Raw genomic sequence first — 22,144 nt, forward strand, 5'->3', positions numbered from 1 at the left:
GAATTCTCAGGGCAGCTTTTTCTTTGGTTTCACATACCCATATCATCCCCAACTTTGTCCTGTACTAGTCTCCTTCCCTCCACTCTGTTCACAGCAGTGGAGAAACACAGGTGAACACGCCCAATTCCCATCTTTTCCTCTGCTGCCTTATTTCTCTCGAGCTGGGAGGGATAGGTGGTCCAGCTCACCTGAGCTGGCAGCTGCTGACTGCAGGGAGACTTCCCAGGCCCTTGTGAATGTCTACGAACCTCTCCTGTCTTTGTCCGTGCTGTACTTAATGCATGCCATTTCTTTTGCAGCATCACATACCCGGGGTTGCTTTCCCAAAGAAACTCTGATCTCCCTGCTGGAGCAGCAGGTTGAGGTACAGCTCCTGAACAAGTCTAGTAGATGCCAGGCACCATGCGTAGGCACCCACTGCTCACTCTCATTTGGTTTCTTCACAAATCAGCGTGACTTTGTCATCAAACAAGTCCTCCATGGTCACTGCTACCAGCTCGGAGCCAGCTTGGCTCACTTGGGATTCAGGCAATGTCACAAAGACTTGGGAGCCAGTGAGTTGGGCCTCATCAAAAGAGATGATGTGCTCTGCTGCTCCTTGCTCCGACGTCTGAATCACCTGCGTGGAAGATGACCTGAGAGTCAGACACAAGCACCACGATCACTTTGCTACCCACATCTTTCTTGGCCCCAGCTCTGGTAATAATATTTAGCTTCACGCCAGAGGTCTGCAATTACAATAGGCAGAAGCCTAATGGGAAATGCCAAACCACACACACCAATGATGCAAAAGAGAACACAGGAGAATAATTTAAATATTTCTCTCTACAAAATTGCTGTAATTTAGCTCCATAAGCAGCCACAGACAATAAACACTCTGTGATTACGCACTGGAGGAATGCTAGCCCAGGGAATCTTGCACACTGGGCTCCCTCATCCAAGGAGCTGTTCCCCACTGATGGCTGTGATATCGAAGAGAAAGAGTCTGGGTTCAAGCCTAGCATTTGGCCTCCAACAAAACATCTATAACCTCACCGGGTATGTCATCTGAGTTTTAATAGCCTCTGAGTAACCAGACACCTCTGCACACACTGTCAGTTCCTCCTCCTCGGCTCTTGAAAACTAAGACTGAACTGCTTCCCCTCCAGCAAACCCACCTCACACTAGCACAGAAATCCCAGAGCACTGGACCCCTCTAAGAATGGGGAATCAGGGAGCAGAAGGGGTGACAGGAGCCGCAGGGTGGATTTGGGAAGAGCAAGAGGGTTGGAGGGGGAGGATGGATGAACAACCACTGGGGCTGTGGCACAGAGCAGTCTTTACCTGCACAATCTGGGCTGTGGTGTCTTGGGAGAAGACCACCTTGGGATGTTCAGCACTGTAGTGCCCCTCCAGCTCTCCATGGGAGGGGAAGAGCTCCCCGCAGAGCTCGCAGGTGAAGGTGCTCTCCGTCTGCTTGAAGTGCTCGCTGGTGACGTGGTTCTGCAGGGCCCCTGGGAAGCGGAAGGATGCTGAGCAGTACAAGCAGCGAAACGGCTGGGAGCCTGGAGGCAGAAGCACTGCCCTGAGCCTGGGCTGTGATGGCCAGGGCCAGCCCAAGGGCACAGGTAGCTGCAGATGGACAGGACGCGCAAGGCTGAAACCCACCACCAGGGACTTGGGGCACGGCATGTCCCAGTGTCCCTTCTCCTGGCTACACTACTGTCTGTCAACAGTTTGTGGCTGTTCAGGTCCGTTTTAGCCCTAGCTCCCTGCAGCACCGGTGTTCAGAAACCAGGCTGGTGTATCTGATTGTAGCTGCGGCTGTCTCTTCTTGCAGAAATCTCTTCTAGCTGTTCCCTTGCACCATTCAGCACTGCTCCTTGTTGGCCTGGCTTGCACCTCCTGATTCAGCTATGGCAAACCCATTATCCACCCCAGGGGCTCTCTCCTCTCAGCGGGAGCTATGTCTAGATCTTCTCCTTCCTCACTCTTCAGGCTGCTGTTGGCTGCCCCCTCCAATGTCTTCTGATCCATCTCCTCTCCTGCTATCCCATGCACAGCCCTAGGGACCCACCTTTTGTAGTAGCCTGGTCTGGCAGTTCACTCTGCCCTCACAGCCTTGCTTCAGCCTGCACACTTGCCAAACAGCCCTTGATGTGGTCTCCCCAAGCCCAGGTGCCTCTCTGATCTTTCTGGTGTTAAACTCCCTTTTTCTCCAGTCTCTCACTAGCTGTGTCCTCCACAAACCCAATGCTTCGGGTTCAGTTCCTCGCTTCTCTATGCTCATGTCTCCTCAACTATGTTTAGCTCCCTTCTCTGCTGTCATAAGCAAATCCAGAACCCTCCTTGACTCCAGTGGCTCCAGAAGCTTAACAAACATGTCCAACCTCACCAAAACCAGTGCTTTTCCAGTTCATCCATATTTTGTTTCCTTACCATGTCCATCTTCACCCTCTCTTACAGCTTAGACATCACTCACTGAGAGGAGCAGTAACATGAACAACAGCAAGTGTAACAGACCTGAGTGCCTGCACTTCACGTGGACCTGCAGGAGAGCCAGTGTGGGGAAGAGCTCCTTGCACGTCTCACACTCATGGAACTTCACATCTGCAAACAAGGCCAAGAACAGAAAAGTATGCTCCCAAGATTTCTACGAGAGGCCTTCTGGACCAAAGCTCTGTTAATATTTCAGCAACACCACACATGCATACAGACATCAGGAACATCCTTGGAGATAAGGCAGAAAAAGGAGAGGCCAAGAGCAAGTGAGCTGCAAGATGCCGAGATGAGACTTGCCAGAAGAGACTGCCACAGGGTGCAAAGAATCTACTGTGATTTGCAGGTAAATGGGATGTGCAACCTTGTCCTATCAGAATTAGCACTACACCTCTCCCAGCAGTCGCCACGTGGTTTTGTTCACTAATGAATGTGCCGTTACCTGTGTGCTCTGTCTTGACATGCTTTCGGTGAGCAGCAGTGCTGGAGAAGGTTTTGTCACAGAAGCTGCACTGCAGGGAGGAGAACTTGGAGGAGCGGTGATTCTGAGCTGCAAAGACATCAGGGTGGTGGGTCCGGTTGTGATACCATAAACCTGACAACTGCTGCAAAGATAAGGATCAAGTCATGGTTACAAACCAAAGCTGGTCCCGGGGCATCATGACAGCAAGAAACTGTGTGGAAAGCAACAGTAACAGTGGGGCTGTGCTCAGCAGGTACAAGACCTGCTTATCCTCTCTCAGGACAAGAGCTAACACCTCACTTCTGTTCCTCCATTGCCCCTGAGGAGCTGAACACTGCTGAATCCCTCATCCTCATCTCACTCGCTGCAGGTCTCTTTTTGGTGTGAATTTTTGTTCCCTTGTAGAAATGTGCTCCCACACACACTCCCACTGAGACATGCCAGTTGCAACGTGAGTATTTTTATTCCTACACTTCCTGGCAGCTAGAAACTTTGGTGAAAGAGATTCCTGAGGGTCCAGACAGGCAGGTATGTAGCCTGTTGCAGTCACAGCCCATCTCTCTCCATGGACCTGCCTTTACCTTACGGACTCTGCCTGCTCTGTGCAATTTTTCCCTCTGCTGACCCCAAACTGCTGCACTCAGTGTGCATGGCCAGCAGAGACATCCTGGTGCAAGAGCGAGCAGCGGCAACCTCCAGCACATGAGACCAAGTCCTTGCTGCACCGGCTCACCTGGTAAGCTTTGTCGCAGATCTCACAGCTAAAAGGCTTTCCTCCAACATGGGTCACCATGTGGCGCTCCAGCAGCGATGGGGCGCTGAAGACTTTAGAGCAGGTGGGGCAGGGGTGGTACTCCCGGGAGTGGGCTTCGTGGACGTGCTTGCGGTGCTCCTGCAGCGTGGCAAAGCTCATCCGGCACTTCTTGCAGTCGTAGGGATCTTCGATGTCTGCTGCCCAGAAATGCAACAAGAACACAGGGGACAAAGAAATCAAGGGAAAAAGAGAAGAATTACGAGGAAAATTCACCGAGGGAGGAAAGAAAAGGAAAGTAAAAGCTTGTTACTTCCCAGACAAAAACTAGCACTGGAGTTTTGCCTTTGCATACAGATGTTGCTGCTCCTGCTCACCTATAGCTTCCCGTGGTATGTTCCCAGCAGCTTGCGGTTTGCTGAAAGCCAGCCCTGCCATTTTCTTTGGGATAACCCTACCCACAGCATCAAATCCCTAAAGTCTCTTGCTTTTCTTGGCGGGGGAAGGTGCTTGTAGGCACCAATAAGACCTGCACAAGCCTCTGCTGGCACAGATGGGTCTGCCATGACCCTGCAGAAGCCATGTCATCCAGGTTGGACTGCCCAAGCCAGGGAGGCAGCTGGCCACACTCACTGTGGAAGGTCCGGAGGTGGATGGAGAGCCCGTTGGCCTGGCGAAAGCCTTTCCCACACTCCCGGCAGACGTACGGCTTGTCCCCCGTGTGAGTTCGGACGTGGCGTGACAGCTCAATGGACTGGGCAAACACGGCATCACAGTACTGGCAGGCGTACATCTTCCCTGCAGTGACACCCAGGATGAGAGCCTGCACCTAACAGGACAGAAGCTCTGTGTGGACTATGCCTAATTTCAAAGGGAGAGGGAAGAGATTGTAAAGTGGACAGGCTTTCCCAGGGTAGCCAGAACATCTCAGTGCAGGGTCAAAAAGGTCCCAGAGGTGCTGGAGAAAACCACACCTGCACAAGGAGTATTAAATTAGTAAAGACCTCAAGTATCTGGAGGTACTACAAGCTTCTGGAGGAACTACATGCTGGCATGTCTCACGTTCAAAATTAACCACCCAGCTGCAACATGCTCATGTGCTGGCAGTGGAAGCGGCTGGTGCAGGGGCAGGAGAAGTGCTGGCATGAAAAACTATGTGAAATTCAGTCAGAGGGTGGAATGGGAAAGAGCAGGTTAACCAGAGGGAGGAGGACGCATCACAGGAGTCTAGATGTGAGGGGACAGAGCTACTCAGGAGAAAAACAAGGAAAGCGGAAGAAAAGGAAGTTCCCCTTAATGGAGAGCAAACTGTTAATTGCTAATTGGAGGACCTGGAGAACGGGATGGGGGAAAGGCAGAGTGGGGAACTGCAGGCAAAACCATGTGGGTGAAGGAGATCTGGGAGCAGCCTGCTTCCCAGGGCTCCCCCAAAGGATGGGGAATGGGCCAGGATGCAGATGAAGGACCAGGGCAGGAAGGGGTGGATGGAGCCAGCCAAGCCCATAGCCAGGCTCCCGCAGGGATGGCTCACCCTCAGCGTGCTTCTTCTTGGTGTGGTAGGCGAGGGCTGAGGCCTGCATGAAGGTCATCAGGCAATGCTTGCACACGAAGGGCCGGTCCCCCGTGTGCAGCCGCAGGTGGTTCTTCAGTGTGGAGTTGGCTGCGAACTTGGCCCCACACTCCTCACAGGAGAAGGGCTTCTCATCGAAGTGCTCCGTCAGCTTGTGGTACTGCATCCCTGGGGAGGCAGGCAGGACAGCGGGGTGGCATTGGTGGGACCCAGTGCCAGCCCTGCCCAACCCTGCTGCAGAGGCACCGCTCCACCCAGCCCACTTGCGACACCGGGGGTCCACTGGTGTCCTCTGGCCCAGCGGTCCACTAGGATGTTGTGAGCTGCCACAGGGAAGGCACAGAGACTCAACTCCTCTTACTCGTCCTGCTAAACCAGCCACAGAACTGGAACAGCTTGATTATTTTTGGAAGCTTTTAAATTTGCCAGTAGCCCCACTTTTCCTTGATGAGCCATGTGGAAAACCAATTAGGGAAGAACTAATCAGAAAGCGGTTGTGCTCAGTGGGGCAGGAGAAATGAGCTGAGCCGCATTGCTCATACACAACACTCACAGAGCTGCAGGGAGGAGGAAGAGGAGGAAAAGATTTCAGACTATTGCTTTATTATATTGTCCAGATTTCTGTCCAAACACCTCTGCTCCCACCAATCCTACCTGAGGCATGAGCAAACTCTCGGCCACAGATGTCACACGCTACAGGGAGCCTCTTCTTCTTGGCTGTCCCCACCACCCCGTGGATCTCCAGCTGATGCTTCTCCAGCTCCTTCTTCGTCGATTTGACCTCACTGCACTCCTTACATTGGATTTGCTTTCCTCTGGCCACCCTGCAACGTTTCATGTGCACCTTCAGGCGGCAGTAGAAGTGGAAAGTCTTGTTGCAGGCTTTGCAGACAAAACTCTTCTTGGAAGAAGCTTTTTCTTCAGGTTCCTTCAGTTCCTTGGCACCAGCACCTTCCATCTTGTCCTCATCTTTGTCCAGAGCTTCAACTTGGGATTCACTGTTTACCTTCCACTTCCTGATCCCAGGTTTCTCCCCGCTTCCCTCTGTCAAGAGACCTGTGGAAATAGCAATTCCTGTTTCAGTGGTGACTAGCAGGACTGGGCAGCAGCCCCTCAGTCTCCTTGTCTCCTGAATGCTCCTACACAGACAGTTGTCCCTGCACAGCAAGAACAGACACACATCAGACATGCTGTCCCATCACAACAGTGGCACATGGCTCTGCCGAAAAGTGGCCATGGCCATGCATGGTACAATGCATTAAAGAGTGGTCCTTGAGTTTCTCCACCCACACATACCAGGGGCTGGATTAGATAGCAAGAGCCAGGGCCAGATTTTCCAAAGAGCTTCCTCCTCAAACAGGAACAACTGCTGCTTCCAAGCATCTGCCTCCTGCTCAGACACATGTGAAGTTATGGCCATGCTTAAATGTTTGAAGATCTGAGCCTGAGGTATGATACTAAGTCTGTCATTGAGAGTGGATATCCAGCCATTAATTACAAGAAATCTCAGGAACACTTCCCAAATGCAAACTCTTTGAAAGGGAACAGATAATCTTGCTACGACCCTTTTGAGTCTTCTGGTTAGGGCCCTGAGGTATTTTAAATCGCTCATTACATTCACTTCCTACAAAGTCTAATGCTTTTCTGAGTCCCTGTAACACCATCATCTCAAAAAGCACAAGCTAGAAAATTCACCTAGGATCTCAATCTACAGAAAAGACCCACAGGGAACACACGTATGGAAGAAATCAAAATACAAACAGATATATTTGGCTTCTTTGCTATAATGAGAACCATGCAACTGTGTGGCCATGGAAACCAGTGCAGACTTCTTTTGCCAATGCACAGGAAATTCAGCCTGTGCTTGCAAAACTTCATTTCTGCCTTCCTTGCTATGGGAAGAGCTCAGCAAAGCATCCTCCCTGCACAGTGACACTGCCCTGGTTTTCCAGCCAACTAGAAACCAGGTGACATATTCCAACCAATTTGGAAATCTTAAGATGTCAAGTGGTGACGCACCAACCCCTGAATACATCAAGCAAGAAAAACAGACTGGAAGACTGGTTTTCAGTTTGTCCTGCTCTGTCAAGATAGCAATACACACCTTTCACCTCTAAGGTCTCTTCCCACATCCCTAAAACCAATACTCTCAGTTTTTCTGGCCCAAGTGAAGAAGTATCTTTCAACTTCCCAGAAATGCTGAACAACAAGAAGAGTCATCTTGCTGGGTAGGACGACTGTGGACGACAGTAAGAGCACTACGGAAACCAGGACTGGAAATGTCTAGTAGAAGTGCCATGGCAGCAGGGGTGTAACCTGAGTCACATGAAGCGAAAAGGAGTTTTCCCATGGACCCCTGTGTGCCAAGAGCTGGCTCATGGTCCTCCTCCTGCTCCTGCTGTGAAAACGTTGTTCAGGATTACAAGCCTTGAGCCTAGACAACATCACAAGACTGTAATGGTATAAAGGCAGGGAGAGCTCTTAACTTCAGTCCACCTTCATGTAGAAACGCATAAAGGGGCCCCAGGAACATCTTTCTTCAGGGGGACACTACTACTCCTGGAGAACAGTTTTGAAAGAAAGCTGACGATCACGTGAAACCAATGGCTAGGTACCTGCAACATGTAGTCCTGCACCAGTGCAACATACACATCTTGGATGTCAGGAGGAACTTTGCCTGATAGTGGAACACATCCTGAAAAGGCCTTCAAAGTCTGGCTACCGTAAGATGGGAGAATGGGAGACATGCTAAAATGCATGACACAAAGCTGATGTGACAGTAAGGTCAGGTGTCATGTTGATGAACGTGCAGGTTTCTTTAACGACATTAAGTACCATGGGCTGGCTGCTGCCTGAACAGGAGAGGACATGTGACACTGCTACATCTTGGCAGTGACTCCTTTCCGCTTGGCAGCCAGGATGCTTCCCAGAACACCTCTTATGAGTAAATACAACATTTTATACCTCGTTAGAGCAGCATCGAGCACCAGACATTATCCAGTCAGCTTCCATCCTTGGAGATGCAGGAAGCCTGGAGGTGAACCCAAGTGCTCTCTTGAGAAATAAGACCAGACTGAAGAACTGATTGCACATCAAGTTTGAGAGGCAGGAACTTAGCACGCCTTGGCCATGCCCCTGGCTGAGCCACCTGGGAGCAGACAGAGCCTGAGGATAAACATACACCAGAAAGGTACCAGACAGGAATTCCCAACTGCAGGGTCCTCTGGGACTCTGGACTTTGCATCACTTTCCATTCTCTGGTGGCAAAGACATTCAGCATTGGACAAAAAACCCTGCTGTTTATTATGGCGTATTTCATAGTAAGTTCTCTTTCTCATTTGTAAGTGGTCTGCTGAGTCTGTAATACTGGTGGCTGCTCTATCCTCCCTGCAATTCATGATAGATTATTAGACTCCAGAAGCAGATCTCTTGGTGTGTGACCATTCCGTTTCCCACTTCTTCAGCTTAAGATGGAAGAAAATTCCAGCTCCCCCTTTGCATTTTGAAGGTCATTCTGATGGCTGCTGACACACATGGTGGCTTCTAATGCAGAACCTTCACAGGGAGAAGGTTGCAGAAAGTTGCTTGCAGACCCTGCAATTTAAGAATTCCAGGGGCTGACTCAGGCCTAAGTTAGATGCTGCTCGTCTTTTTTAAACACAAGAATATGCAGAGAAAAAGCCTTTTTTTGCTGGAGTTCCTGATACATTTCTGAGATTTGAAAGTGAGGCATATCTTGACAAACATGATCTCCCAAGAAGTGATTGTGCAGAGACCTGGGAAGCAGATGGATAGAGAGGAGGTTATGGAGTTGGCTGGAAGAGCTAAGCCTCGTCCTTGCAAAGCACCAGCTGCCAAAAGTGAAAGTGCTCCAACTACAGAAGGGGCCCAAGAAGAAGCCAACAAATATCATATTGTAACTCCATCCCAGAAATCAACCCATTTCTTTGATGATGCTGAGCATGGCTGAGGATAGATGCAGACAGTTTCCTCCACAGAGGTACCTAGTTCTTTCCAAGTGCCTTAGGTCACCTAAATTAAGTATCAGAATTTTTTTCTTCAGTAGAGATGTAAAAACTGTTGCTTTCAAGTGGAAATGCAAACTGTACACATCTCCACACGGCACATATGTTCTTCAGAAATGTAAGATCTCCTCTGTTTCAAGTGGAAGCTTACATCCCTCAAACATGAGGCCTGTAATTATCATTCGTATCTCATGCCAAAAGCCACATGACTATTGATCCATAAAACCACCTGCAATATTTAGAGCTGGTAAGCAGTGATAGCAGAGCTGAGGAGACTGGACTGGAAATTAAGATACGAAAGTTCACTGTGAAGATCTGTAGGATGCCAAAAAGGGGCTGGTAACTGGCAATCCTCCTCTGGACACTTCATACACAATATATGTTTTTGTCAAGTAAATACCATTTTTCCAGTGCTCTTCGTTTTGATGTTGCTTCTTGCTTGATTTCGTCTCAACCTTGGCTTGAAGCCCTACAAAGACACTTAGTAACAGCAGTCTGCTCTCTTTGATATTGGTGCCAGAGAAGCAGGCATCTGCTAGAGCAATCTAGCTGACTCCCCAAGTCCCTTGCTGGTAAGCACTGCAGTGTCCAGGAGCTAAGATGGGCAGCACGTTCACAGGCACGTGCAATTTTTCTTGGCTTACCTCCTCTAGAGTCACCAGGGCATCAGCCCTGGCACATCCCATGGTCTGACAGGGTCAAGAGGAGAGGGTCAAGTGCCTGCAGCATCAGAATGAGACAGAGAAGGAATGGCAGATAAGAAGGAAAATGGCCTTTTCTCTAGAAATCCTCATCAGAGCCTTGACCAGGTGAAAAAGCCAACTGGACTGGTGGCAGTTGTTGGTGAAGTTAGAAGACAGGACCTAGATCTGAACTGGGCATGAATACTGGATCTACAGTGTAGAACATCTCTCAGGGAGACTGCTAATGCCACTGAGTAAAGAAAGGGAAGCACAGCATGTGCTATCACCCCCTGAGCCCTAAGGCTAGAGCAGTAAGCCAGGTCTTTGGTTTCTTCTACACACCCACTGCTCTGAGTTACCCAGTCCCATCTACTACCCCAACAAAATTTCCCCATTGCTCAAGAACACAGGCAAGGGTGCAGAGAGTGACCTAGGGGCAACACACGGGGCACACTGGGCAGCACACGGGGAACATTGGCTTCGCCTGTCATTGTCAAACACGAAATGATGGCAAGTGTCAAAGCCAGGAGGCTTGTGTTCATTCACAAAGACTGAATGGTCCTGATCTAAATTTTCAGACAAACCTTCTACCCTTAAAAAAGACGAGACATTAATTACAAGCTGCTTACTTTAACTACCTACCAATCTGCTAGTATTTCAACACTGTGCCGTAAGCTAAGCAGCTCTGGCACCACGAGTAAATAGGGACAGATTGAGCTGAACCAGCGCCTGTGCTTGGATAAAAATCACACTGTGTACATCCCAGTGGACTCTGCAGCCCAAAGAATCTGGATGCACTGGGAAGCACAATGCCATAAAAATGTATGCAAGCAAACAGAATAAGGAAGTCACATTTGCATCCTTTTCAAGAGGATGCAAACTTGCATTTAGCTTCCTGGCCCTCTTATCTTTTTCTCTAAAGCACCAAATTCTGTTAAGCATTCTTCCTTCAAATGATGGACGCAGAGATACAATTCGGCTCAGCTGGAAAGCACCCCACAGTTCAGGGCAGGGTCTCACACATGGTTATTGCTGTGCATTTGTTTCTGGAGTTCACCAAAGTGCTATGTGCATATGTTTCATTCATACCTTTGCCAAACTAGTACAGTATGTAACATTCCTCTGCTGCTGTGGGACCCTCCCAGGGGATCATTTGCTCTGTAAAGTGTACGCCTAGCAAGACCGAGTTAAAGCACAATGAAAAAACAAACTCGGAGACTAGTCTGGGACTACAAAATGCGCCATCATGGTCATCTTTGCACAAGACAAGCGCACTCCTATGTGACCTTTTCACAGTCAGCCTGTGAAGTATCCACACATACACAGATAAAGTCAAGGGACTGTAATACAAGTCCAAATTCATACAGATCCAACAGTACTGGAAGAGCCAAAGAAATGCCACAGGTTAAGGAAAAAAAAAATCTGAAAAATAACCCAACGTAGATACAGGTTACATAACTAAGTTGCTTAAATGCCTACTGAGCAAGGGCTGGGGTGGAGAAATGCAAACACAGTTAAGGAATACCAGTATGGGGTCAGTTACAATCTCTACAACCCTCATAACATACAAAACTTTAATCTTGTGCATTTTACCAGCAGTAGAAATGCACACTCCAGCGCTTGGATCCATAGGTCACCCCTGTGAATCCTCCTGCAAGTACAAGCCTGACATCTGGCCAGGGGTAGTTCTGTGCAATGACCTAAGGCCACCAGGACAGAGGTCCACTACCAAACTGCCCAAGACTCCCATGACCATGTGTAAAAGATCACAGAAGGACGAAAGCCTGTGCTTTTCTCACCTACATGCCCCAGCTCCTGCATCACTGGCTGCAGGTCTGGGAAGGACTCGTGGACATTGCACAGGAGCTGACAGATCTTGATGGCTGGGACAGACTTCTCCTGGGCTGTGCTCAGAGCTGCCTTCAAGGAAGCCTCTGAACTTTCCTTCCGAGCAGAAATACTCAGTAGCTGGAGAAGTAAGAAGAAAACATCACATGACAGAGATTTTGGGCTGGGAAAGGTCATGATGGTCTGCGAGTGAGGGTAAGTCCGCTTTATTTCATCTCTACTGCTGGGAACCTGCTCTGAGAAACCAGAAAAGAAATCCCTTTCCATACAGGTCTTTGCCCCTCTGCTGATGTATGTGTATGAGCTGAGAGAATTTCAGAATTAAAAAAAACTTACAGCAAATTAAATTCTCAGACTTTCTGTTTTGGTATTAGCTCACTTAAAACCACCTTTCCATGGAAAGAGCAGCTCCTCAGTGCCTTACAGCATTACAAGCTTACTTACCTCATAAATCTGTCTTTCATACACAACTTTCTCTGGGCTTTTCTCTCCCTTCCAATCCAAACCTGCTTCACACAGCCACTGCAAGGAGACCCAAGGTGAGGATCTGTGCATGCCCATACGTACTTCATCCTTCCAGATCTCCAACAGCAGCTAACCAGAGCAGGAATGAGCAACTGCAGACTGCTTGGTGGAAAAGGCCAGCTTGTTACTAACACAGCCCATTTTCCTTGTCAAAGGGAAAACAAGCAAGGCACTCTGGGATGCTACACAACCATGGCACCCTCAGTGCATTTTCTAGGAGCATTCCATTCTCTTATGTCCTGGAACAACCAACTCAAATGGAAACCCACTCCCCGGCAGCTCTGCTTTCTCTAGGACTTAGGCACACTTACAGAGCTGAAACAGTTTTGCTGTGTTTGAATACCCTCATTTTCACCAACTGAGAATCTCACTAGCAATTTCTTTTACCTAAAAACTTATAACTTATAAACTTAGATAAAACACCCAACACACTCCCACTTCAGCAGAGGGTAATGTCCCTTGATTTCAGTGCACGCTATGGCACTGTCCACCCTTTGAGCTCCGAACCATGCTGGCTCCGAGAGCACCCCCTCGCACCTCTTTTACTGCTTCTGTGAGTCCTGCCTCGCCTGGAGCCAAGCCCTCCAGGTCTGCTCTCTGCTGGATGGCCTCTGAGATCAGCTTGCTGTGCCGCAGGATGATCTCAATGGCTGTGCTCTCGCTGGTGGCCACTGAAGATGAAAATAAAAAAATAAAAAAATAAAAAGTAAAGGTATTTAAAAGTAAAGGCATTTAAAAACACAAAACCCAAGGAGAACCTGAAGGCCTTTGCTTCACTTAGTTTTGTCCACCCTGCTCCTGAAGCTGAGTTGTTAACAGCAGGACTGACTTCTTTAGGGCATAGGAGACAGCAAAGAACTACAGGCAAGCTTTGGTTATACTAATTGCAGCACTGACATCCAGCACAAAACCCTAGCAGACCTCACTTCTCAGTGCTTGTCCAACTTTGGGTGAGAAGATCAGGTTTTCCAAAGCATGTTGCTGAAAGAGACAGTGACAACCTCAAAAGGCATGCACAGTTCTCCCAAGGCTCAGGATTTTCTCTCCCCCAATTACAGACATCCCATTCTGACTTTTGCAGAGAAACATGCATTTCTAGGCACAATTTCTAGGCACAAGCAGCAGCATTTGCAGACCAAAGTGCTTTTCCAAGCAAGCAACTGTTTCACTGAGGACACGGGTGTTGAGACCCGTTGAAAGAAAAGAGGTTCCCAGCCAGGGAGAGGGCAAGGAGTTAGAAAGCAGCTCCTGCCAGCAGCGGGAGAAGCTCAGGGAGAGCATGGGGGACACGCCAAGGCCATTACCTGCTTGGAAGAAAAAATCTGCGTCAGGTTGTTTCCGGATCTCCTCTATGAGCAGGTTCAGTGGTGCAGGTTCCCGCACAGCCAGTAGCAGCTGCCAAATGGCAGAGACCGACAGAGACCGCTCCTCCAGCGCTGCCGACACAAGGGAGGAGAAACCACCAGCCTCACGCTTCACAACCTGCTCCATCACCTTGGAAAGACACTCAGTGAGGCACTAACAAGGGACCCCATCCATCTGCCCTGTGTCATGCTTAGACAGAACCGTGGCTCACCCCAGACCCAGCCTTCCCTTGCTCCCACCCTGCTGAAGACCTGGCTCATGGTGCAACCCAAGTGGCGATCACCCCCTTCACCCAAACACATCAGCAGTTTCCTCAACTCACTCCAAAGCTGAACATCTCTCCTCAGTGCCCAAATCAGCCACTCTTACTTGCCAATTTTCAGCTTCATATATGCTATCTGCTTCTCTCCCACTCTGGGATACTAAGGAATCATTAAACCAAGTCCGGCTAGAGGATTGCCCCAACCAAGCCGTGACAGGTAGTAAATCGAGTCCTCAGGACTTGATAGAGATCCCAGATGGGGATGAAATAGTCTGTTTCCACACGTGTAGGAGACTGCTTACCTCTCTCTCAGCAGGAGCCAGGCTCTGTGCAGCAGAGATGCCCTGCAGCAGCGTCTGGGTGTCTGTCAGGAGCTCCACTAAGTTTTCTTTATATCGTCTCAACAGTTTGGCTCCGTAATCCTCTGGGCTCCATTTAGCTGAATGCAAGTGAATGAAAATAAGAACAGCTCAGCTTGCAGCATCTTCCAAAAGAGCTTCAAAACTAGTGCAGACCAAAAAAGCCAAGGCAGCCAGTTCTCCCTGGGTCACTAATGCTCAGGGCCTTACGCTCAGCACACCTGGATTCACCTTCAAGCAGAGGATGAACATAATGAATCAAAAATTCTCCAAATCGAAGACAACACAGAATATCCTCTGCCCGTACGTGCCTACAGAAATAGATCTCTGGCACCCAAATGCCTTCTGAGTCTCAGTCCTGGTCTGAGCCCAGAAGAAGAAAGTCTCAGTTTTCAGCCATGCTCAGCAGGTAAACATGTGCCCTTGTCTCTGAAGACAACACCTTGAGATGTTCATCAGCCTCTTCTGATGCCCTGGAATCAAGGAGACCTCATTACTGACTCTTAATTGTAGTTTCATTGAAAAAGGTCTGTCAGTGAGAGTTTTACACTCCACGAAGAAGGAGCTCTGCAACATGTTCCATCTCAGCAGTGTATGACTATCAAACATACTAACATTTTACAAACACCCAGATGGTCCAAGGTAATCAAGAACTTAGCGGGCTGAGTTGTCCTTGGTGAAAATGTTGAGGGAACACAAACCAGACTTGTGATTGCAAAGCGGCAGTTACACCCTCTTCTCTCCCCTACACCAAAAAAATGCAACTTTAACCTCATTCCTTCCTCCTCCTGTATCTAATTCCAAGCTAGGTCTGCTGAGGTTTGCCCTGATGAATCTGAGAAACAGTGACTCTAGAGTAACACCACAACCCTTTACAGACACCCAGTATCAGGACACAGTGGACTAATTCAAGAAAGAGGAACAGCGTTTATTCAGGATAATGAAGAGACTTGGGCAAAATATACTGTGTACTGAAAGAAATATATGATTGTACCTGTCGCCAGATTAGTTGATAAATAAACTGGAAATTGTCAAATAGATGAATCTGAAAAGGATTTTTTTTCACTGTTGGAGAAGATGCATAGTTATACTTTTGTGGGAGAAACCAAAACAAAAAACTGTAGTTCATCCAAGACATCTGTGCGTCTTTTTTGTTTGTGTACTCAGGTCTTTTAATCATTTTGGTTCAGTACCAAACAGAACAATCTATTTTGCACAGCACTCCTTGGGAGAAAAGCAGCTAAATACACACAGCTTGGTGAAAAGAAAATACAGTCTCTGGGACCTAGAAGACATGCAGTGCTGGGTAAGAGGAGGAAGTTCTCCAGGATGGCGAAGGAGGCAACAGCAGGCCGTGCGAATCATCAACAGAAGATTCTGAGCTAATATGAAAAACTCCCTGGACAAAGACTTCTTGGAGACATGAGTCTACTCTCTGGCAAAGCTAAGGGAACCTCATTAAGCACTTGAGCTCCATAAGGTTTAGGTGTGACTTGGATGTGGCCCACATGGATCAGTGGATGGTTTACAAATAAAAGTATCTTCCCACTTCTCCCATCAGAATATTTCTGATTTTATTACACAAGTTTGAGTTGTTATGAATGCACTCTCAGCTCTGCTGCTGTACCAAGGTGAGCTTGATAACCAGAGCATGCCCTGCACCACTGTAAAAGATGTCCTCCTTTCTGTTGGCAGGACAGCACAGGACACCAAAGGCTGCTGTCAGTGGCTCAAATCATTCCCCCCCTCATCTCCACGATAAGAAATATTTGTGCTTCTGTTTGTTCAAGCTGCAGTTTGAGGAGATTCAGCTCTGTGTAATTAAGGAATGTTCCTCCTTGGAATGGGTATTACCACTAGATAATTAACCATGTTGGGAGTCTGGTGTTTCAAGAAAGCAATCGTGCTTAACAAATGACAAAGTAAACTGCCTGTCGGGAATGTTTGCTACAGAGGAAATTATCAGCGTTATGAGCACAGTTTTGCTTTCTATTAAACACTCATTTACATTTCACTGCATGTTAATTTAGTTTTTAATTTTTATGTGACTTCAGAGCTGGTGAAATTTGCATTCCTATCTGAAATGCTCAGGGGTGTGCCTAAACCCACACAAACTTGCAAGGCTGTCCCACCAGTCAAAAGATGAGGACTCATGAGTCCCTGAACCACCACAGGCAGGCAACAAACCAAACCAAAACAAAAAGGAGGGGACTAGCAGTCCAAGATAATGATGCCTAATGGGGAGACTAAGTGTGGGACTCCCATCAGCACACTGTGCTCCATACAGGAGACGACAAGTCAGTGACCATGATATGCAGAAGTGCTACCTGGATCAAGAACAGGAGCACAGCCCAACTAAATTTTCCCCACAATCTCCCTCAATCACAAGGAATTCACAAGGACAGCAGCCAGATAAGACACTGTCTGTATTTAATGTCAAGACTTCTATGACTTTGGGGAAGTTTCAGGTATTTGCTTTCAAAGCCATCAAGTACCATAAATTAAAGTCACCAATGGACCTCAGTTTGGTAAAGATGCCTTCACCTATGAAGTATTTATTACGTGAAAATTGTTCTATTTATTATGGAGACACATGCTGCTGCTGCTTTTAAGTGACTCAAAGCCAAATACTAATTTGACACTGGAGGGAACAGTTGTCCTTTCCAGAGATGACATCCTAGTTTCTACCCTATCAGTGTCAAACTCAAGGAAGGAGCCCAACAGGCTTCTGCCCCACACTGCTCATTTCATTGCCAAGCAGGGGCCTTCTTGCTGGTATAGTCCTCCTCCCCCAGTGCTCCCAGGCCATTTTTGTTTGAATAAAATGGCCATCCCATTCCCTTACATGAAATGAGATTACAAGAGCATGCTGAAGTCCAGACGAGCATCCAAACTTCCTGGCAGTTCCCTGAGCTGAGCCCCCAGGCTCTGAAATTTAGTATACCTATACCTTTGCCATCAAAGACGTTTGCTGTTGCCACCAAATTGTCTAGCAGAAGGTGGAGACCAGGGAATGATGCTTTCACAGCCCCCAGAAGTTTGACCAAACTTTCTGCTTTCAAGGTTTTCTCTTCATCCACCTTCCTGAGCAGATTGTCCACGGCTTCCCTCTGAGAGCTGCCTTCACAGCAGTCCAAAATTACCTGCGACAAAGAAACAGCCAAGAACCTGTTTGTGAGAGCTTCCTACAAACTCTTGGATTTGAATAGAGATCAAAGAAACAGGAACAGTATCACATTATACAGTATACGGCAATAATTCCATATACACTTCTTCCACTAATTTGATTAACTGGGAGGTGTTATGGGGTGCTAGTTACAGGAACATCTGAACACGTCCCAGGTATATCTGACATGTGTCACCTTGAAAACTACCCTGGTGGGTTCTTCCACCAAGTCTAGCTCTTCAAAGTGGTTGACAAGCACAAAACATTTTTTCAAAGGAAACAAAAATAGACATGAGGACAGGGTTCAAAACTATATTTCATTTAATATTTTTAGCAAATACTTTTTAAGTTGGGAGTCTCTTTCCCTTATCTCCCCAGTTTTTCTGCTTGATGTCAAAAGACAGAAACGGACAGAAAAAAAAAGACTTCTTATTTAAATAACCATCCTATTAATCGAATGATTATTTCCATGACGAGGCCACATGAGACATCTCTTATGTGAGATGCAATCACTGTAGCTTGGCAAAGCTCTAGTGTGCCAGTGTAATGCCTACAAGGCTCCTTCAAAGGAAGGCCAGTTGACAAATGCAGGTTAACCTCCTCTCTGCAAACACTGTGTTCCTAAGCATCTGAAATGCTGGACTGGCAGAAAATCTGTAGGTCACCAGCCCAGTTCCCTGCTGTCATAAGCACTACATTACACAGTCCCATTAATAAAATCATTAAGAACTGTCCTAAAACTAGTTATATGTTTACTCTCTTTCCCCTAGCTGGAAAGCTCTTCCACAGTATCATTCCCCTGTTGATTCTTCTAATTTTCAGCCCAAATTTATTCATGGACAGTGTATACCCATTTGTTCATGTGCCAACATTATCTTTTAGCTTAAAAAGCCTTCTAAACTCTCCGAGATGTTTACCCTACCCTTCCTCTCCAATTTGTTTATAAGAACATGATCATATTCCCCCTCAGTCTTCATTTCACTTGTCTAAATAAGGTGGCTCCTCTCATAAAACAGCTTCTCCACTCCCCTGATCATATGACTGTCTCTGCTTCAATACAAATTCATCTTTTTTGAATGAGACTGTAAGTGCACACAGAAATTTCAGATGAGGTCTTAATTCTAAGTTCTTGTTACCGCATCTAGATGCACGCCCTTCACTTTACACTACCACGTCATTTAATTCTCACTACTTAGTTCTCCAGCCATGTAATTCTTCTCCCTCTTGCAGATCCTCCGTGTGGACAAAAGGTCCTGTTTTTGTGTCAATAACGTTGGTGTTAATACTAAGTAAGTGCCAAGAATCCCACAGGTCAGTCCTGCCTTCAGCACAATCTGTAGTTATCTCCCAACAAGATGCATCCTTTTTTAATATCACCACTTCCTCTAGTTTAACAATTTCCTGACATGAAATTCAAATGCTTTGCTCAAGTCTAGATGGAGGCAGAGAAACCCATTTTTATCTCATCAAATAAAGATTCCAGGTCAGGCAGAAACAATTTACTGCACACCCTTTGCTGCATTTTATCCCTTTTTTTTGCTTACACGCAGTGCTTCAGCTATGTGCGTCCTCCAGCCTGTCGTGACACATATCCCTGTGCACCCACACAGCTGGTTGCCTCGATCACTGCTTCCCTCTCCCACACATCTGTCCTGGTCATAAATTGTAGGGACCCCTCTCAACTTGGAAAATACAGTAATAAACTTTGCTGTCACTCTCATAGTCACATGTGTCAGCTCCTCCAGTCTGCTGAGGGATGCCCTTTGAGTTGTGGTTTCACTTCAGCTGCAGAGAATTTCTGTTTCCATGTCTCTCCTGGATTTGTCCCTAGGCTCAGTCGTGAGTTTGAGGGTCACCTCTTCTCATTATTCTTTTTCTTTACTTGGGCAGACAAATTTTTGCTGTTTGTCTCAATATAGGCTGTGATGCCCAGCAGCCTGATGTACCGCAAGACTCTCTTCATACCTCTAAAGTACATTTCTTTGCCTGTCGGACATTTCAGCCATTCCTTGCAGATCCTCTTCCTCGCTCTTTCTCAAGTTATGAATTCACTCAGGTCTGTAACCCTTCATACAAACTCTCCTCTCTTGTTGAGGATGTAAACTTCAGACAGTCCTCCTACCTTTAACATAAAAGAAACTAATCCAACAGCTCCTCCTGCACTCTTATGAGCAGCTGATCTCATTAATTAGTTTCTCTCATTTCTAAAAACCTGTCCCTTTTTAGCCAAAACTCTGTTAGTGAACCTGTTGACATATCCTCCCATCTAATTCACACTGAGCTGACTCTGGATTGCTAAGTCTGAAGTCATCTTTTAAGAGAACACAAAAAGGTGTTTTGGGGAAGCTCATGCTGTAACCTACACCTGCTCCCAGGCAGGTGTCAACAGGCACAGAAGTGATGGCCCTGGCAGTGGGGAATGCAGTGCTGACATTTTGAGACTCATTTTCACAACAGCCAGGTGAGACAGTCAGAAAACATACCCCTGTTCTGCTTGCAACAGGACTTCTCCATGCCCTGGTGCATCTAGCTATGATTGCTCCTGCAACAGCCAGTAACCTTGCTCAAGTTGTCATTCATACCTGTCCCAGCTCTCAAGCAGTTTGGTTTGAACATCAAGCTGTGGTAGGCACTGGAGCCAAAGGGGAGGGAAAGCGCATAGCTTAAAATGCCCAAGTCCTCTCTAGAAGACAGCCTGCATGGAAGGAAAGGATGGCTGTTTCTACCAGCTACTCTGATGCTCCAGGTTCCGGGCTGTAGTATGGACAGGTCACTCTGAACTTTGCCATGACCTAAGCCATGGGACACCATGCACAAGAGGTTACCTGCTCTTCCTTTGTATCGAAGTTTATTTCTCTTAAGTGAGAATCTGCACCCAAGCCATACCCCAAATCCTCCATCTTACCTTCCCACATTACAGAAACACTAATAAAGCCACAAAGTTAAGCACTCAAAAAAATAGCAATGCTAGGTAAAAGGTTCCCCAGAAAAACATGGATTTACAAACAGGCTTCACAATACATCATGTAACAGTTTTCCAGCAAAGAAAATCAGACTTGCTCCATACACAGCTTGGACCAGGCACAGAAAGAACTCAGTTGCCCAGAAAAAAGGCTGTTACACATAAAACTCACGCTTGTCTTGCTGAATAAATGTGTAGCTAATGAGGCAGTGATTGCGAAAAGAAAAAGGAAAGTCTCATCTTTATGAACCCTGGAGAACTAGATCCTATCTCTGTCAGCCCAGAGCTCTAGTGCAGTGCTGGATGAATCAGGTAAAACAAAACCTTCAGAGGTGGCTGCTAATTCCATGTTTACTTTCCCAGTACAGCACCTGAGACACCAGAGATCTCAACTGCACATATGCCACAGGCCCACCGTTTTAATCAATTTAACTTCTGAAATAATTAAGCACTTTTCCACTTGTCTGGGGTGGGGTGGGGGAGGAAATAAACAAATAAACCAGGCCTGGAAAAAAGGGAACCCCCCAAGGTCAGTCTACACTTGGCAATTTCTGCTTTCTTTTCCTGTGCCACAGCAGGAAAAAAGCTATGCACCCATCCTTACTGGAGTGCTCCCCAAATATGCTTGTTATTTGCTGGGAGCCTGTGGGCTAAAACAAGAGCATGAAGGGATGCCACAGAAAGGAGAAGGATTTTGTATTCGTAGCAGGGTTTGGAGGCTCTGCAGCAAACAGAGCATACAGTGAATGAAGAGGATAAAAAGAAATACTGAATAACACTACCCCTCACCAAACAAGGCAGGAGTCCTGTAGTATATGATGATGCACTTAAAGGTTGTATCCTGTGTCCAGGGAGAATTATGATGGCAGAATGATTTTGGTTTATTGTTGGGTGGTTTTTTGACTTGGGAAGGGAGACAAAAAATGTCTGCATTTTAACCTAATTTCATGGGAACAAAAATAAGAATGCAGGGAAAAGGTACAGCCTTTAAAAGAAAGGCCATGCTGCAACAGGAACAGGCATATATGAAAAATCCTGATCTCCCCACTGCTGATGCAGTTTTCACAGCTAGGAGCTCAGCTCCAGGCACTCCTGCGTAGGTCTCTGCTGACAGCCACAATATCCCCAGCAGATGCCGAGTCCTTTGCTGTATTCACACCTCCCTCTCTCCTCTCACATCCCCATTCCAGGCTCAGCCATGCTGCTTTCAGAGGGGAAAATTCATCAGCCACCAGTCACACCCTAGCCCACAAGGACAAGGCAAATGCCTCTGTTGGCAGCACCTTCTCTCGCCCTCCTGCACGGAGCTGTGCCCATGCCCAGGGATGCTCCATGATGGACGCTTGGTCAGGGGCTGCGTGCAAGTGAGCAAGCCATTATTGAGGGACTTACAAGCCAGGCAGAGGTTCTCAGCCCAGCTGTCATGGCTCTGGTCAGGCTCAGTCAGACAGAAAGCAGACATCATTCATGCCACTGAGCACAACAGTGCTTTCCACCCACTATAATCCTGCATCAGGGGAACTAGCTGACGTGACAAAGTAGGACAGGAGGTCTGCAAGCTGTGTACCAAATGCTATGGCACCCTGCAAGTTTCAGCTGCACAGGCAGGGTATAGCCAGCTCCCCCCAAAACACACAAAAAAAGCGGGTTATACACAATAGTTTGACCATTATGGCTTCTGCAAATA

The 22,144-nt window shown here is 47.4% G+C and overlaps 1 protein-coding gene across 1 annotated transcript in view; it reads right to left on the reverse strand.

Moving 5' to 3' along the window:
• Nucleotides 1-427: 427 nt before the first annotated feature.
• Nucleotides 428-22,144, reverse strand: part of ZBTB40 (zinc finger and BTB domain containing 40) — a gene marked incomplete at both ends in the record, with an annotated part of 31,573 nt that continues 9,856 nt past the window's right edge. The window contains 13 exons of the mRNA XM_082009376.1: nt 428-619; nt 1,324-1,493; nt 2,503-2,589; nt 2,921-3,083; nt 3,675-3,889; nt 4,326-4,490; nt 5,224-5,430; nt 5,917-6,318; nt 11,770-11,938; nt 12,881-13,014; nt 13,648-13,837; nt 14,273-14,409; nt 17,280-17,472. Coding sequence (XP_081865502.1) covers nt 428-619; nt 1,324-1,493; nt 2,503-2,589; nt 2,921-3,083; nt 3,675-3,889; nt 4,326-4,490; nt 5,224-5,430; nt 5,917-6,318; nt 11,770-11,938; nt 12,881-13,014; nt 13,648-13,837; nt 14,273-14,409; nt 17,280-17,472 — 2,424 coding nt within the window. The remainder of the gene's footprint in view (nt 620-1,323; nt 1,494-2,502; nt 2,590-2,920; nt 3,084-3,674; nt 3,890-4,325; nt 4,491-5,223; nt 5,431-5,916; nt 6,319-11,769; nt 11,939-12,880; nt 13,015-13,647; nt 13,838-14,272; nt 14,410-17,279; nt 17,473-22,144) is intronic.

Source organism: Phaethon aethereus (assembly GCF_964289735.1).
Source record: "Phaethon aethereus genome assembly, chromosome: 21".
In the NCBI taxonomy this organism is placed as follows: Eukaryota; Metazoa; Chordata; class Aves; order Phaethontiformes; family Phaethontidae; genus Phaethon; species Phaethon aethereus.